General features: G+C 42.3%; 1 protein-coding gene across 3 annotated transcripts in view; it reads right to left on the minus strand.

The window, feature by feature from the left end:
• rab11fip3 (RAB11 family interacting protein 3 (class II)) overlaps positions 1 to 18,069 on the minus strand; it is a 115,447-nt gene that overhangs the window by 24,456 nt on the left and 72,922 nt on the right. For 2 of the 3 annotated variants that reach the window (XM_078558750.1, XM_078558749.1), the window contains exon 4: positions 5,960 to 6,165. In XM_078558750.1, coding sequence (XP_078414876.1) covers positions 5,960 to 6,165 — 206 coding nt within the window. Of the gene's footprint in view, positions 1 to 5,959; positions 6,166 to 16,232; positions 16,324 to 18,069 lie in introns of those variants that run through there. The other variant, XM_078558751.1, reaches the window with a different exon arrangement.

Genomic DNA, 18,069 nt, shown 5'->3' on the forward strand with positions numbered 1-18,069 from the left:
AATTGAAAACTTTTTTTTAAAAACAACGTAATCAGAAGAAATTGCTTTTCCCACAGAATGGTGGGAATGTGGAACTCAGTACCACAGGGAGTGGTGAAGTGAATAGTGTAGATGCATATAAAGGAGAAATTAGAATCTAGAGGGAGAAGGGATAAAGGGTCACAATGATAGATTTAGTTATGGAAAAACAGGAGGAGGAGGTTCGACTGGAGCATAACACTGGCATGGGCTGGTTGGGCTGAATGGAATGGTTGGGCCAAATGGCCTTTTTCTGTGCCATATATCCTATGTAATCCTACATAATATGCAATGTTATGAACCCACCTTCAAAGTGGTTTTCCTCATTCTTTGAGGAAATTACTCCACAATGTGACTCAATATCACTTTTTGGGCACCGTGCCATTGTCAAAATTGAACCTGAGGACATACTAGCTTCATTGGCTTACTGTATAAAATGCATCAGTTACTCATTTTGACCAACAATAAAAAGAAACTGCAGCAGTGAATAAGAACACAGTGGAGTCATGTCTGGATATTGGAAGGAACGAGTGGCTGGCTACCAGCTTGCTCGGTACATACAGGTTGAATTTCACAGAACAAGGAATATTGGAGATAGGAAATTCTAATATTACGTTTGTTCAACTCTGCCAAAACTGGGAGACCAACATCTTCAGGTCACCTTTGAGCATCTCATCATGAAGCATTTGCTATATGGTGCTTAGGTTACTGGATTAGTAATCCAGACAACCAAAGTTCAAATTAGATCATCAGTTTTTTTTAAAAACTGGAAATAAAATCTGGGACCAGTAAGAGCAATCAAAGTGGTCATATTGTGGTCAAAACCCAATGGTTCACTAAAACCTTTTAGGGAAGACTTGCCATCCTTACAGGGTCTGGTTCGTGTGACTCCATGCCCATTTCAATGTTTTTTGACTGCCTTCTCTGTACTGGCATACCAAGCCACTCAGCACAGAGAATATACAGCACAGAAAGCATGCCATTTGGCGTTTATATTCCACATGTCTCTTCTCCCATTCCCTCTATCTCAACTCAGCCTTTCAGCATGTCTTTCATCTCCTTTTCTCTCACGCTTTCATATGGTTTCCTTTTGAAAGCATCTAAATGCAATCACTTGTGGTAGCAAGTTTCACATTCTAAATAGTGAGTAAAGAAATTTCTCATTTTGGATTTAATAGTAACTAACTTCCATTTATGGCCCCCAGTTTTAGTTTCTCCCACATGTAGAAGTATTCCCTCCACAGCCCATTCATAATTTAATGATCTGTCAAGTTCCCTCTAAGTCTTTTTTTTCCTAAAGTAAAAAAAATCCAACCTGTTCAATCTTTCCTGATAGTTGTAATCTCAGTACAGTACCATCCTAGAAAATCTCGTTTGCATTTTCTCCTGTGCTTCTCTGTCCTTACTATAGTATGGGAACCAGAGCTGTCCATTGTGGCCTGTCCATTGGGTCCCATGCAAATTTAAGATAACTTCACTACTTTTGAATTCTATATTCCTGGAAATAAATCCCAGTATTTTTGTCAGCATTTTAATTGCTTTGCTGATTTATGATGTTGCTTTAAATGATCTGTTCACTTGTATCTCTTTGCTCTTCTACCCAGTTTCTCATTTTCTAAGGTGAAGGTGATTTTTCTGTTTTGCCAACCAAAGTGCATCACTTCACATTTATCCATTTTAAAGTTCATTTGCCACTTAATTGCCCAGTCTGCAAGTTGACTCAACCTAGGGTCAAAAGGTGGAGAGGTTTAGGAACTCTTCAATTGCTGTAAACAGCTCACATAGATATCCAAATATTGCAGTGTTGGAGAATGGATAATGTAGAGATTGAAATGGGGGGCCTGGCTATATTAAAATCAAACATCAGAGGAAAGTACCAGGTATTAAATGCAACTTCTGAATGTATACTTGACATTACCAACTCTGGATGCGAGTTCATTGTTAGTTTTAGTGATAGGATATGGCGGTTAATTATAGCCTGCATTTTGTACAGTGTGTGCTAGTTGACAAATTCTTACTTCTTGTTCAACCTTGTAGCAAGGACGGCCATTAACAAGGACAGCCAGATTTGATAGGAATTTCATTGTTCTTTCACCCTAGGCAGCAAAGCAACTTCCTCCCCAAACCCACCCTAATGAACAGGGGCATAAGTGACCAATCCTTTACAGATACAATGGTCCAAGATAAAACTGATCTTTCACAGGAATTCAATACAACTTTGCTTTAACACAAAAGCAAAATACTGCAGATGCTGGAAACCTGAAAAGAGAAAATTCTGGAAATATTCAGCAAGGCTGGTTGTTTCTGTCTCCACAGATGCTGAGTTAACATTTCAGATCTGTGACCATTCATCAGAATTGGGACAAGTCAGAAATGCAATATGTTTCGAATAAAAGCAGAAGTAGTCCCCCAAGTGTGACCCTGAGCTTCTAGTCACCTATCATTTTAATTCTTCAGCTTGCTCTCAACTCTGGCCTCTGTTCCTGGCCTGCCACAATATTCTAATGAAGCTGAACACAATTCAAGGGACAGCACCTAAACTTTCGACTGTCCACTTTACAGCCTTCTGGACTCAATATTGAGTTTGACCATTTTAGATCACAACCTCTGCTCCCATTTTACTTCATGTTTGTTTGCTGGTTTGGTCTTTTTCTATCATTTCCTTTACTTTGCGTTTGGACCATCCCTTATCATCTTCTTCCCATGCTCCTCTACCCCTTTCGCTTCTCAAACCTATTACATCTCCAGCTTTTCCTCAATTCTGATGAAAGGTTACAGGCCTGAAACCTTAACTGTTTCTCTCTCCACAGATGCTGCCAGACCTGCTGAGTATTTCTAGCATTTTATCTTTTTATTATGACTTTGCTTTAAGTCTCCAGAGGCTGCTGGTGAGCCTACTCATTGTGGGCTAGGGGATAGATCTCCCTATTCCACTCAGATTTTTAGCCTAATCTTTCCTACAAACCCATAAGAAGCATTCATTGTGACACCTGTACACAGGAAACACTGTAGCACTGTATGCAACTGTCAGGGGCTTCACTTTTGGGTGCCTGCACAAACATCCCTTCCCACCTTGCACCAGACAGGGTCCATCCTCGCTCTGTCAGTTGCAACAAAGCAGATCCACACTTCACCCCCAAACTTCAGAGTTTATTTGCCCAATTCTGCTCGAACTGAATGTTCTTAAAATGATCCTATTTTGACTTTAGATTCACACATTTAAAGAGTGCCCTCTGCTGGGGGTTTTGAAGTAAGACTGGGATTAAACAAATCTTTCTTTCGGGTGGAAATTCAAAAGCTAAGTGGGTGCTAGGCACAACCTGATTAGGCAGCCTTTTTTCTTTAATTTTATTTGGTCCATCCCAAATAAAATAGAATTTGACAAGTTACTGGTGTGCTGCATGCAACATTGAATTCCGTTCAGTCCCAGGTTTAAATCAACACACCCTTTACACTCTCCCTCCACATCAAGGCATGACATGGCACAGACAGTTTGAGAGCGAGAAACCTGAGTCCCACACTAGTGTTCTGGAGTTAAAGGTAACTACATAAGCATGAGGGAAGATTTGGCCCTAGTGTACTGGGCAGGAAGACTACAAGGTAGGACAGCTGATGAACAGTGGCAGATATTTAAGGAGATATTCAATTCCTCCCAAGTAAAATATATTCCAAAGAGGAAGAAAGATGGTAAGAGGGGGAAAGCAAGGAAGTTAAAGATAACATAAAGGCAAAAACTAAGATATACCAAATTGCAAAGGTCAGTGGCAGGCTGGAAGATTGGGAAACTTCTAAGATCAACAAAGGGTTACTAAAAAAATAAAAAGAGCAAAGGTAAATTAAGAAAGAAAACTAGTGAAAAATGTAAAAACTGATAGCAAAAGCTTCGACAAGTATATAAAAGGAAAGAGAGTAGCTAAAGTGAATGTTGGTCCCTTGGAGGATGAGACTGGGGAGTTAATAGTGGGGAACACAGAAATGGCAGAGACGCTTAATCAATATTTTGCCTCAATTTTCACGGTGGAGGACACTGGTATCACCCCAATAGTGACAGGTAGTGCAGAGGGTATAGAGAAGGAGGAACTTAGAACAATCACCATCACTAGAGAAAAGATACTGAGCAAACTATTGGGATTAAAGGATGACAAGTCCCCAGGACCTGATGGCCTACATCCCAGGGTCTTAAAGGAAGTGGCAGCAGAGATAGTGGATGCATTGGCTATAATATTCCAAAATTCCCTGGATTCTGGAAAGGTTCCAGTGGATTGGAAAAATGCTAATATAACGCCCTTATTCAAAAAGAGGGGAGGCAGAAAGTAGGAAACTACAGACCAGTTAGTTTAGCACCTGTCATTGGGAAATTGTTGGAATCCATTATTAAGGGAGTAGTAATGGGGCATTTGGAAAGTCAAAATGCAATCCATCAGAGTCAGCATGGTTTTATGAAGAGTAAATCGTGTTTGACTAATTTGTTAGAATTCTTTGAAGGTGCGACAAGCAAAGTGGATAATGGGGATCCTGTAGATGTAGTATATCTGGACTTCCAGAAGGCCTTTGATAAGGTGCCGCACAAACGATTAATACACAAGATAAGATCACATGGAGTTAAGGGTAACGTGTTAGCTTGGATAGAGGATTGGCTAACCAACAGAAAGCAGAGAGTTGGGATTAGTGGGTCTCTTTCTAGATGGCAAGCTGTAACTAGTGGGGTGCCACAGGGTTTGGTCCTTGGGCCCCAATTATTTACAATCTATATTGATGATTTGGATTCAGGTATAGAAGGTACTATAGCCAAATTTGCAGATGACACCAAAATAGGTGGGAAAGTAAGTTGCAATGAAGAAATAAGAAATTTACAAATGGATATGGACAGGTTAGGTGAATGGGCCAAAATTTGGCAGATGGAGTTTAACGTGGATAAGTGTAAGGTTATCCATTTTAGTCGGAAGAATAAAAAGACGACTTATTATTTAAATGGAGAGAAACTTCAGAATGCTTCAGTGCAGAGGGATCTGGGTGTCCTCGTGCATGAATCGCTGAAAGCTAGTATGCAGGTACAGCAGGTAATAAGGAAGGCAAATGGAATTTTGGCATTTATTGCTAAAGGAATAGAGCATAAAAATAGGGAAGTGTTGTTGCAACTATACAAGGCATTGGTGAGACCGCACCTGGAGTACTGTGCACAGTTTTGGTCCCCTTACTGGAGGAAGGATGTAGTTGCATTGGAGGCGGTTCAGAGGAAGTTCACTAGATTGATTCCAGAGATGTGGGGCTTGCCTTACGAGGAGAGATTGAACAGTTTAGGCCTATACTCGTTAGAGGTTAGAAGGATATGGGGAGATCTATTTCAGGTATATAAGATGCTAAAGGGGATAAACAAAGTAGACGTGGAACGGATGTTTCCCCTTCTGGGGCATTCTAGAACAAGAGGCCATAGTTTTAGGCTAAGGGGTGGTGGTTTTAAATCAGAGATGAGGAGGAATTACTTTTCTCAAAGGGTCGTGAATCTGTGGAATTCACTACCTCAGAGTGCAGTGGATGCCGGGACGCTGAATAAATTTGAGATAGACAGATTTTTAATTAGTAATGGGTTGAAAGGTTATGGGGAGGGGGCGGAAAATTGGAGTTGAAGCCCAAATGAGGTCAGCCATGATCGTATTGAATGGCGGGGCAGGCTTGAGGGGCTGAATTGCCTACTCCTAGCTCTTATGTTCAGATCACTGGCAACACAGCCCATTCATAGCTACAGAGAACAGTTGCAGATTTCACTAAACCTGTACTGTTTCCATAACTAAGAGTAATTCCATCCCTTCAGTCTGTGCTAGAATCAAAACAGAGATGCCAGAGATGGAAGTATATTAAAGTGCTAATCAATTACAAAAGCCAGGCTTAGCAGAAGGGCAGAGGAGCCTCTGTTCAAGTTAAGGGGACATGTCCCACTTACTTCATCTCCCCATTAAATAGGACACTATTTTCTTCAAGTGTATCTGTGAACTCAGAGGTCAGTGTGGCATCAATAGCGCTGTCTGTCTCCAACTCATCGTGTGTTCCATGGTGAACGAGCGTGCCTGTGTCCTCGTCTGTGAACGTCTCACACTCACTGTAGGTGCTCTCAGAGCCCATGTAAGCACTGTCCGTCACCTCGTTTGTCTGAAAATGGAGCAAGGTGAAGTTAGATTTCAGTACACTGATCATTGTGTTCTATAATCACCTTATCAAAGAAAAAAAGCACATCATAACACAGGAAGAGATAGTAACCAAAGTTTAAGGCACTGTGGGAGTGTGGCAGAGGAGAACATATTTATAAACAGCCTGGTTCAAGTGCAATTTAAACCAAGGCAGTGGCAATACAAAAAAGGTGATCTTGCACTTGGAGGGTCAGCTACTGAAACAGCAGCACACTGGGAGAGGTGTTAATACTTAACAGAAGACAACACCTGGTTTCCAAATCAATTAGGCAGCGACATGACCAACGTTGGACAGATACATTTGCCCAGAACCTGCCAACACGTTACCAAATCTGGTAACATACAAACCACTAATATTAAAATCAACTGGAGATCCATGGAATAAATCAACTAATAAGGAGTGAAGACCAACAATCAAGGCCTCAGCCTTGTTCATTTCACCCAATCTCTCAATCAGGTCCTTGTGCACACAGGATTTGACTATTTTAAAATCTGCCCCTCAAAAGCAGGACACTAGACTCAACCTTCAGGTCATCTCTCCTGTTGCTAGGGGGCAGGGGTGGGGGGAAAGGTGTGGTTTGCAGCAAAGCTCCTTTAAAAAGGCATTCAGATGCAAGGTCATATAACAATTGTTGATGAGCTCAACATCACACACGTCTAAACAAAACTGTTTCATGGGGCTGGCTCACATAACACAAGCTTGAGTATTTATACTATATTTCAAGCTCTAGTTTACCAGGAATTTAACTGGGTAGAACATATCAAAAATCACTCTCTGGGTGCCATCACACACCTCTCACTAGCCACCCAGCTTTGGGTCATGGCTGCCTTGAATGACAGTCAGGAGTTGGGATTCTGCGATCTACCTTCCTCAGCAGTGTACATTGTAGCTATGGCAACAGAGTAACTCTCCATACTACCAAACACCTCCCTCCCCACCAGCTACATTACCACTGCATGCAGATTAGCTGCATCACAATCGCAGTATTACACCAATAGCCAGCTGGGGTACAGCTACCACGAGGTAGGGAGCTGCTCTCCTTTTTTACTCTTTACAAGCTTGTGGTGTCCTGCATTATGGACATTGGCCTTTAATTTAAATTCAATAAAATAATTATTAGGACAATACTTGCTCAGCATTTCCTACCAATAAGGACTTATTACAATTTAATGTTATATAATGTGATTATTTGAGGGATTTTAATTCTGATCAGAATTCTGTATTCCTGAGTGCTTCAGTATCTTGACACCCACTGGTCCAAAGTATTTCCTGCCACAATAGTGATCCAGGAGGATATTATGGAGTAGGTGGGAGAGTAGCTGGGAAACAATTAGTTCCCAGTTCAATAAAATCAATTCCAAGTCCGTGTAATGCCTGAACGGAAGATGAAAGCTTAAAACCTAGTCTGTCCACAAAGCTTGAATTCCTGGCTGCAGCCATGTAGAAGCAAATCAACAGTTGGTCAGAAAAGCTCCAGAACGGATGTTTTCCACAAAGTCGGTGAAACAGTCTCCAGGTGTAATTGGAGGACAGCTTTCATTTCCTCTTCTTACATTGAAACACTGCAACCCATTGTTAGAAAGGCTTAAAAGTCAGTGAGGCAGGTTAAATAGCAGTACATATGCAACAATTTTCTCCTGCCTCTCCTGATACCATAGATTCTCCCTCGCCTTGCCACACGAGTTTGGACTCCACAGCCAAGGCTGATCCTGTCCTGAAGCACAACACAACACAAGCTGTTTTAAACAACTGGAGCAGGAACCGAGCTGAATTCTCACCCCACCTTAGGTCTTGCCACTGTGGAGATTCACACATTCTGCAAAGACTAATGTTCACAGTGCAGAGTCACTGCAAATGTGTCAATATGGAAACTGGAGCCATTATATGGCTACAAGAGACAGGTCAAGCTTAATGGCTGGGTATAAAATGCTAATTTGGCCATTAAACAGTATATAAAACAAAAACAAAAATACCTGGAAAAACTCAGCAGGTCTGACAGCGTCTGCGGAGAGGAATACAGTTAACGTTTCGAGTCCATATGACTCTTCAACAGAACTAAGGAAAAATAGAAAAGAGGTGAAATATAAGCTGGTTTAAGGGGGGGCGGGGGAGGTAAGACAGGTAGAGCAGGATAGAGGGCCAGTAATAGGTGGAAATTGCCAAAAGATGTCATAGACAAAAGGACAAAGAGGTGTTGACGGTGGTGATATTATCTAAGAAATGTGCTAATGGTGACATTAAGGGTAGAAAGCAGGACAAACAAGGTACAGGTAGCCCTAGTGGGGGTGGGGTGGGGGGAAGGGATTGAAATAGGCTAAAAGGTAGAGATAAAACAATGGATAGAAATACATTTAAAAATAATGGAAATAGGTGAGAAAAGAAAAATATAAATTATTGGAAAAAGGGGATCGGAAAGGGGGCGGGGATAGAGAAGAGAGTTCATGATCTAAAGTTGTTGAACTCAATATTCAGTACCTAGTCAGAAGATGAGGTGCTGTTCCTCCAGTTTGCGTTGAGCTTCACTGGAACATTGCGGCAGGCCAAGGACAGACATGTGGGCATGAGAGCAGGGTGGTGTGTTGAACTGGCAAGTGACAGGGAGGTCTGGGTCATGCTTGCGGACAGACCGAAGGTGTTCCGCAAAGCAGTCACCTCGTCTGCGTTTGGTCTCTCCAATGTAGAGGAAATTGCATTGGGAGCAGCGAATGCAGTAGACTAAATTGAGGGAAGTGCAAGTGAAATGCTGCTTCACTTGAAAGGAGTGTATGGGCTCTTGGACGGTGTGGAGGGGGGAAGTAAAGGGGGAGGTGTTGCACTTTCTGCAGTTGCATGGGAAGGTGCCCTGGGAGGGGGCAGAGGTGTAGGGGGTGATGGAGGAGTGGATCAGGGTGTCCTGGAGGGAACGATTCCTGTGGAATGCCACCGGGGGGATGAAGGGAAGATGTGTTTGGTGGTGGCATCATGCTGGAGTTGGCAGAAATGGCGGAGGATGATCCTTTGAATGCGGAGGCTGGTGGGGTGATAAGTGAGGACAAGGGGGGCCCTATCATGGTTCTGGGAGGGAGAGGAAGGTGTGAGGGCAGACGCACGGGAGATGGGCCGGACACGGTTGAGGGCCCTGTCAACCACCGTGGGTGGAAAACCTCGGTTAAGGAAGAAGGAAGACAAGTCAGAGGAACTATTTTTGAAAGCGGCATCATCAGAACAGATGTGACGGAGGCGAAGGAACTGAGAGAATGGGATGGAGTCCTTAAAGGAAGCGGGGTGTGAGGAGCTGCAGTCAAGGTAGCTGTGGGCTTGTAATGAATATTGGTGGACAGTCTATCACCAGAAATAGAGACAGAGAGGTCAAGGAAGGGAAGTCAGAGATGAACCATGTGAAAATGATGGAGGGGTGGAAATTGGAAGCAAAATTAATAAATTTTTCCAGGTCCAGACGAGAGCATGAAGCAGCAATCGATGTACTAGAGAAAGAGTTGTGGGAAGGGGCCAGAGTAGGACTGGAACAAGGAATGTTCCACATGCCCCATAAGGAGACAGGCATAACTGGGGCCCATGTAGGTACCCATAGCCACACCTTTCATTTGGAGGAAGTGAGATGAGTTTAAGGAGAATCGTACAATGAGAGAACCAAGTTCAGCCAGACGGAGGAGAGTAGTGGTGGATGGGGATTGTTCGGGCCTCTGTTCGAGGAAGAAGCGGAGAGCCCTCAGACCATCCTGGTGGGGGACAGAGGTGTAGAGTGATTGGACGTCCATAGTGAAGAGGAGCGGTTGGGGCCAGGGAACTGGAAGGTGCAACACCCGCCCCTTTACTTCGCCCCTCCTCATTGTCCAAGGGCCCAAACACTCCTTTCAAGTGAAGCAGCATTTCACTTGCACTTCCCTCAATTTAGTCTACTTCATTCGCTGCTCCCAATGCGGTTTCCTCTACATTGGAGAGACCAAACGCAGACTGGGTGACCGCTTTGCGGAACACCTTCGGTCTGTCCGCAAGCATGGCCCAGACCTCCCTGTCGCTTACCATTTCAACACACCACCCTGCTCTCATGCTCACATGTCTGTCCTTGGCCTGCTGCAATGTTCCAGTGAAGCTCAACGCAAACTGGAGGAACAGCACCTCATCTTCAGACTAGGCACTTTACAGCCTTCCGTACTGAATATTGAGTTCAACAACTTTAGATCATGAACTCTCTCCTCCATCCCCACCTCCTTTCCGATCCCCCCTTTTCCAATAATTTATATATATTTCTAATACCAGGGATGTTGACCAGTTTCACTGAATGTTAATCTGTTTTATTGTATTATCTTCATTTTTGCCAAATCCAACAAGCAGGCCATGTTTTGATAAGGTTTCACTTACTCTATGAGTGAGTGGAGATAGTCAGTATATAGTTTTTCTGGAAACTTTATTTACAATGAGGTCTTTCTAAATAGTGTAAGTACATGGTTTTCTGTACACAGGCGATTCGGAGTCTTGCTCTCTTGGTCATCTGACTCGATGTCATGCTTACATCATCAACATCATTATTTCATTAACATAACCATTAGCCCTTTACTTTACAGGCCAGATCCAACCCCCCCAAATTACAATCATTGTCAAACAGCAACAAATCACTGTACCAACAGAGGGTGGCTCAGTTTGGCAGGGTCTTACTTAGAACAACAACGAACGGTGTGTTTTGTACATCCCCATCATGCTGCATCATTGCTGTCCCTGCATAGAATATACACTGAAAATGGATCTTCAAAAATTCAGCCATATGCAGTATTCCCTCAGGAACTAGTTCCAAGCCCAAAGCTAGACAGTATAGAACACTGAGGACAGCAAGATGCTGCATCCAATCCAGTCTGTGGTGGCCAAACCAAACACCAATCCCTGGACATCACACCATTTGTTTGCAGTGTGCTTAACCCTTAAACCATCAAATGATGACTATTCAAACAGTTCAATTCCAATGAACTAATGTAGTTAACTTTCAACCAAAATAATTATTACAATCAGAAATGGACAAGATTAAAACAACCTGAGAAACAAATTCATGGAATTCCACGATATTCCAACTGAGATGCTCCACACACTGACTTGCCCAGTCAGGCAAAGCCAGTGTTATCACTAGGATTTCAACAAAGTACAACAGTGGGTGTGTGAACTGACAGTACTGTGTGCACTTGAACAATGAAAAACATCCAGTATACATTAGAGATTTCTGTCCAAATGTGAGTTGTGTCTATGGAGTTTGTCTAAAGCTATGTAATCTTAGAACATGGTACAGATGAGAAACAACAAATTCAACCTCCCTCCCACTATAGCCCTAAACACCAACTCTTTAGCCCTTCCCCCATATCTCCACATGTCCCACCTCCTGAGATCCACCTCCTGCTCTCTTCAAACTTATTCCCACTAAATTGCCGACCACCCAACTTCAGCCCTACCTGGCTGTCATGCTATCCGACATAGTCAATGGCTCACCCGCCACTTTCAAAAAGAACCTACCCACGAATCCTTTGTCCCCACTAACTACTATCCAATCTCCCATGACTCTCCAAAGTCCTTGAACATGGTGTCACCTGCCAGATCTGTCCATAATCATCTCCCTTATAAAAGGTGGATTAGTTCTACAGTTGCAGCCTGGTTGAATATGGGAAAATGTTACAAACATGACTGAATAGCTGAACAAAAAACACAATTTTCAAAAACTGGTGTGTGTGTGTAAATCCCCAAAAAACGAAAACAGGGAGAGTCAGAAAAGCAGGCTTCGCAATGTTTTCCCATTTCAAAAATTGTGAAATATTAAGCTTCCGTGGCCTTCAACGACAACAATTTCAACAAGCCAAGATGTGGTGTGCTTGGATTTCCAAAAGGTATTTGATAAGGTGCCACGTCAAAAGTTACTACACAAAATAGGAGCTCATGGAGTAGGGGCTACATGTTAGCTTTGCTAGAGGATTGGTTAGCTAACAGGAATCAGGGAGTACTGTAGGGATAATTGGGTAATTTTTGAGTTGGCAAGTTGTAACTAGTGGAGTGCCACAATAATCAGTGCTGGGGCCTCAGCTATTTACAATCAATATCAAATGACTTGGATGAAGGGACCAAATGCATGGTTGCTAAATTTGCTGATGACACAAAAGATAGGTAGGAGAGTAATTGTGAAGAGGACGTAGATAAGTAAATAGGTACAAATTTGGCAGATGGAATATAATATGGGAAAACGTGAACTTCTCAGGGAGAATAGAAAAACAGTATATTATTTAAATAGAGAGAGGTTGCAGAATTTGGAGGATCGGAGGGATCTGGGTGTCCTGGTACATGAGTCACAAAAAGTTAGTATGCAGGTACAACATAACTAGGAAGGCAAATGGAATGTTGTCACTTATTGAAAGGGGAAATCGAATATAAAAGTAGGGATGTTTTGCTACAGTTGTACAGGGCATTGGCGAGACCACATCTGGAGTACTGTGTACAGTTTTGGTCTCCTTACTGAAGGAAGGATATAATAGCATTTGCAGCTCAGAAAAGGTTCACTTGACTGATTCTGGGGGGTGAAGGAGTTATGAGAAAAGATTGGACCTGTATCCATCGGAGTTTTAGTAGAATGAGAAGTGATCTTATTGAAACATAAGATCCTGAGGGGACTTGAGAGGGTGGATGCTAAGAGGATGTTTCCCCTAAAAGGGAGAAACTGGAATTAGGGGACACAATTTAAAAATAAACGGTCTCCTATCTAAGACAGAGACGAGGAGAAACCTTTTCTGAGGATCGGTAATCTGTGGAATTCTCTTCCCCAGAGAGCAGTGCAGGTAGGGTCATTGAATATTTTTAAGGCCGAGTTAGATAGATTCTTGATTGACAAGGGAGTAAGAGGGTATAGGGTGAAAAGTGGAAGCTAGAGTTGAGGCCACAATTAGGTCAGCCATGATCTAATCAAACGGCGGAGCAAGCTTGAGGGGCCAAATAGCCTACTCCCAAGTCATGTATTTGTATGTTTGTACAAAATTGGATACAGGTTTGGGAATGCGCAAGAGTTTTTATTTTTCCTTCTTAGAAGAATGACACTTGTGGTTATGAAGAGGCTGGGTTTTTATGGTGAACTGCCACCCAATCAGCCCCTACTTAAAATCAGCAACACATCATGAAGTGCAAAACTACTGATTGCATCAAATGGAAAATCCATTCTAAGCAGAAACAGGAACATGAAATAGTTACATGAAATATTAGGATTATTGTTCTGGGCACCAAGTTCAGGGCAAGTTGATAGTTCAGAGGACAGAGAGTGTGCGCGAGAGCGAAGAGAGAGAAATGATATCGCCCTGATTGAAGATAAGAACATCGCATTTGTATTTGAATTTGGCCATGATCAATACCCACATGGAAGTGTAATGTTTGAATGGGCAGCTTCTGAAATGAACATAATCTCCCCATCTCCCAGTGAGGGGTACAGTCACTCACAATCAACCTTGCCTGTTAAGCAGGCATCAGTCCTTGAAGTTTAGTACATCCTCCAGTCCTACACTTCTCAACCAAAGGCCTGAATTTGTGAAATGATGCAATATTTTGGTGCTTGTTATTTATGTAAATCTAGCATAAATTTTTATAGCTTCTTCCAGTTTATATTTTATTCAGGAGCACAGGTCACATGATTAGGTCCCAATCCAAACTGGAATAAACACCAAATATAATCCCATAGTCTACCATCAACATATAGGGGGAAGAGCAGGTTGATAATTTTCTGAAACACTCAACTTTGTTCTTGTAGTTACATCACCTGAAGGTCTGGTTGTATTACAGCATCGTACCTTCAATCAGTTACCAGATACCTTGTGTCCTGATCCTCGAGACAGGCCATCTTTTGCAGCTTACACTTCAGAAGGTGAAGGGTTAGGTTTTTGAACTCGTCCCAGGAAGGTTCGACAGCACCTCCAAGTTGGGCTTCAATCTATTTTGTTTCGGTCTGTTCCGGCCTTGACTTTCTGTTCGGGCTTTACGCAAAAATCAAAACCCAGCACCCAAAAAAAAAAATCAAAGAGTGCCATGTGAGGGGGCAATGAAAAAGCAGGGTAGAGGGCTAGTGTGAAGCAAACGTGCTGCAGAAATGTGTGAACAGTGAAGGAGAGAAGATAGTGAATAGGGAAGCAATGAAAAGGGGTTTTTTGGGCATTAAAAGTGTGATGATGGCCAGCAAGAAAGGTGAACAAATCAGATGATTAAGAGGCTCTACAGGTAAGCAACAGAGCAAGATACAAAGGGACAAAAAGGTGTTGAGTTGGCCTGTGAGAGAGGTGCTCACAAGGAGTCAGTTTGGCTTCCTGTAATCAGTGTATTGAGACTGACTACTTTAGAATAGTTACGGCACAACAGACAACCATTTGGTCCGTCATTCCGTGCCAGCTCCCTGCAAGAACTCAGATAAGGTAGGGGAGTGGGGCTTTCTATTTAGATCTGCATTTTTTTTCCTCTTAGTTTATATATATCATAAGCAGATATATTTGAATGCAGGTTCCTTCATAAGTAAATGGAGCACACATAGTGAAACTGTCACATGGGATATTAATACATATAGAGGAGAGTATGGAACAATGTTGAGTGCTCAGGAAAAAGGAGAAAATTACAGAAAGCCCAATGTAGGTCTGTACTATTATTTTACATACTTCAATTGTTGAGTTCGTAACAGCACTTTGCCACTTCATACTTGCCATTGTTCACACTTAAAACCAATTCCCTCACCCCAATGGCAGAAATGAAGCAGTTATATAGATGCAGAGGGTTGGCACAAAGGCACCATATTCCCCTGATCCAAACTAAACCAGCAATTGGAATGCATAGCCTGAGAGTGTGCAGTGGAGGCAGAGTCAATTCAGGCTTTCGAAAAGGAATTGGATCATATCTGAAAAGGAAAAATTTGTAGTGCTACAGGGAAAAGACACTGGAGTGGCACTAGGTGAATTTCTCCTTGGAAGGGCCAGCACAGATATGATAGGCCAAATTGTCCCCTTCTGTGCTTGTAATCATCTTATGACTCTACCACAACAATACTGAAGTGTCACAGCACAAAGACAATCACTGCTGTAAACTACTGTACAAACTGAAGGACAAAGTTCAATAATAAAACTTGCCCAATCAATTTCAAGAAGAACAATCAGCACCTTATTTCACCATTTGTACATTTACTGTAATACTGGGCAGCAGCATTCAGTCAGCTAGCCCTCCACAAACTTCAACTGTCTGGTTTCCACACCAAAAAGTTAACTCCTCCCTACTTTCCTTCAAAGCTTCAGTTTCACGCTGGATATAATTCCACTGTGCCAGCAACTCATTCAAGCAACTAACCTTCAAGCAACAACCTAGGGGAAATTTCAACTATGGAAAGCATCACAGTTGAGCCCAATTCTGTCGTCACCTGCAACATCCAAATGTGTACTTTTAACCAGAGGTTGCTGGATAGTGAGTACGAACCTAGCCCAATTTATTTTTCTTCTCTACAAGCCAAAAGTCACAAGGGCAAGTGCAGCAACTCTAAAATCAGTGAGCGCCACATCCGAGATTTAGCGAGCACAGGCAATGAACTGAAACCAGGCCTTAGCTCAGCACTACACAGTACTTCATCCAATGTCTAAATCCATACTTTGAAAATGCTTTGATTCTCTCTCTTCTATAAGTTGAGTGTGAATATCGAGACACCCAGCTATTCCCAAAGTCATACACAAAGTCAAAGAGTAAGCAGTCAAGGGTAGGTATCCTCCTGAAAAGAGTGGTCTTGATGAAGTAGCACATGCATTTTGCTACTTCGCCAGTTTAGCAAATCAGGAAGAATTCATCAAGGCATATCTGACACTAACACAATACACACAGTAACAAACCAACAGTGCAAAATGTAAATCCCAGAACAGCAAAGATTAATAACCAGCCAATCTCAGGATTGGTCATAAGATAGCCAAGGGCTGACACCATAGACAAGAAATCTCTACGCAAGGCCTTTCACCTCCAAGGGTGAGAAGGGTTTTTTGAACCACTTGAACTCAACCTACATCAAGTGAGCTAAAAACATCTGACAGCCGGGGCACGATCTGTACACACAGGCAGTCCTTGCGAAGTAGTTGAAAACTTGACATTTTTGCAATCAGACTGGATAAAAACTGAAGCAGGAACATTAAAACTAAATCAAGATCACAGGCCATTGGTGCTTCTGGGTCCTATGGTTACCTTCCCTTGACGTCCTCAATACAAACATGCACGGTTAAATTGCTGTACTTCAACCTCAGCTTCCCAGTGTTTATTCCACCTTTGTGAGTTAAATCCAAAGTTCAAGCAGAATGCTGAGACTTATAATTCCTCTGCATACATCCACCAATCGACAATGCGTTTATAGATGACCTTGTTAGAATAGAGGGAGGATCTAGCCAGTTGCTTTTGTCTTACTGGCCTCTGCCAGGACCAGTTACGTCCACTCACAAGCAGCTTTGTTCATGGGCAGCAACAAGGTGCAGGCATCCACGTCACAGCCCAGCCCATTTCACACACAAAACTGCCTCTATCAGGCCAGTACCAGGTACTTCAGGTGGATGAGGGTACAACAGAAATATTTATATGGCAACTCTGCCAACTGCAGGGGTGCTACAGGTTTATCCATAGACAATGCTAACATACACAGTGAAGACACTGTTAGAATCCAACAAAAAGGTTGTTGGGGTCCAATTAGTTTGAACGTAAATGTCAGACTTCCATTTTCTACCCGTCCCTAGCCTGCACCTTCCCTGGTCTAGGAAAATGATCACATAGGTCAGAAGTGGTGGAAAATGCAAAGAGTGCAATGAAAGGTGGACTCAAACTCTAAAGCTCAAAATCTGTGTCTCACTTGTTTTTATAACAATTTCTTGCAGCATTACTATAGTAGCTTTTAACTGCCACTTAAACATATAAAGTAGTAGAATGTATGTACGATCAAGTTCCTACAAGCTATAATTCAGTACAATCAGAAGTACATAACAGGTTGATTAGATTTATAAAAAAGTTAATAAAAATACTTCTATACAGACAAAAAGAGTAACTAATTGTGCACTCAGGAGCACAACAGTGGGACACAATGTGTCTGCTACAGCTAAAGACCTGCAATCTTCACACCAGGTACTATTATTACTCCAACCACCAAAGATTGGGCTGCTGGTTTGTCATAACCATGTTGACGGTGATATTGGCAGGGGCGGGGGTGGGGGCAGAGGAAGGAAGATGAAATCAGGTAAAATAGAAACAAACTCAGAATCTTATAACAATGGAATGAGATTTATTCCATCGCTGTACATTAGAGCTCTGATCATTCATTAACCCTGTAACAGATGAACAAGTTTCTCCTCCACTCATGCACAATTATGAAGAGCTTCTTCCAGACATCAGTGTACCTGTGGGCAGCATTACATATACTGCACACATACAATAAACATGGCCAGAACTACTACTGTCTGGATAAGTATATAAGTATAACCTATTCAACTAGTATCTCAGACCAGCAAGTATGCAATGAATTAAGAACTGTTAATTGGTCGGTAGCTAACCAACCTGTGATGTACAATGCAGCCGCACCTTCTTGTAGCAGTGTTTCTGAAAGCATACTGAGCAAAGGGACAGCGGAAGGGGAATTTTTCAATACTTCTAAATTAAGGAAGTCCCTTTTACATTTCTAGAACAATTGGTGTAACACAGAAGGCAGGAAGAGAAGAGAGGCTTCCTGCAAACAAAAATACAAATGTTTTTTTTTTCGTTTATGGAATGTGGGTGTTTGCTGGCAAGACCAACATTTAATGCCCTCACCTAATTGTCCTCGAGGAGGCGGTGGTGAGTTGTCTTCTTGAACCGCTGCAGTCCACATGA

Source organism: Cetorhinus maximus, chromosome 15 (assembly GCF_964194155.1).
Source record: "Cetorhinus maximus chromosome 15, sCetMax3.hap1.1, whole genome shotgun sequence".
In the NCBI taxonomy this organism is placed as follows: Eukaryota; Metazoa; Chordata; class Chondrichthyes; order Lamniformes; family Cetorhinidae; genus Cetorhinus; species Cetorhinus maximus.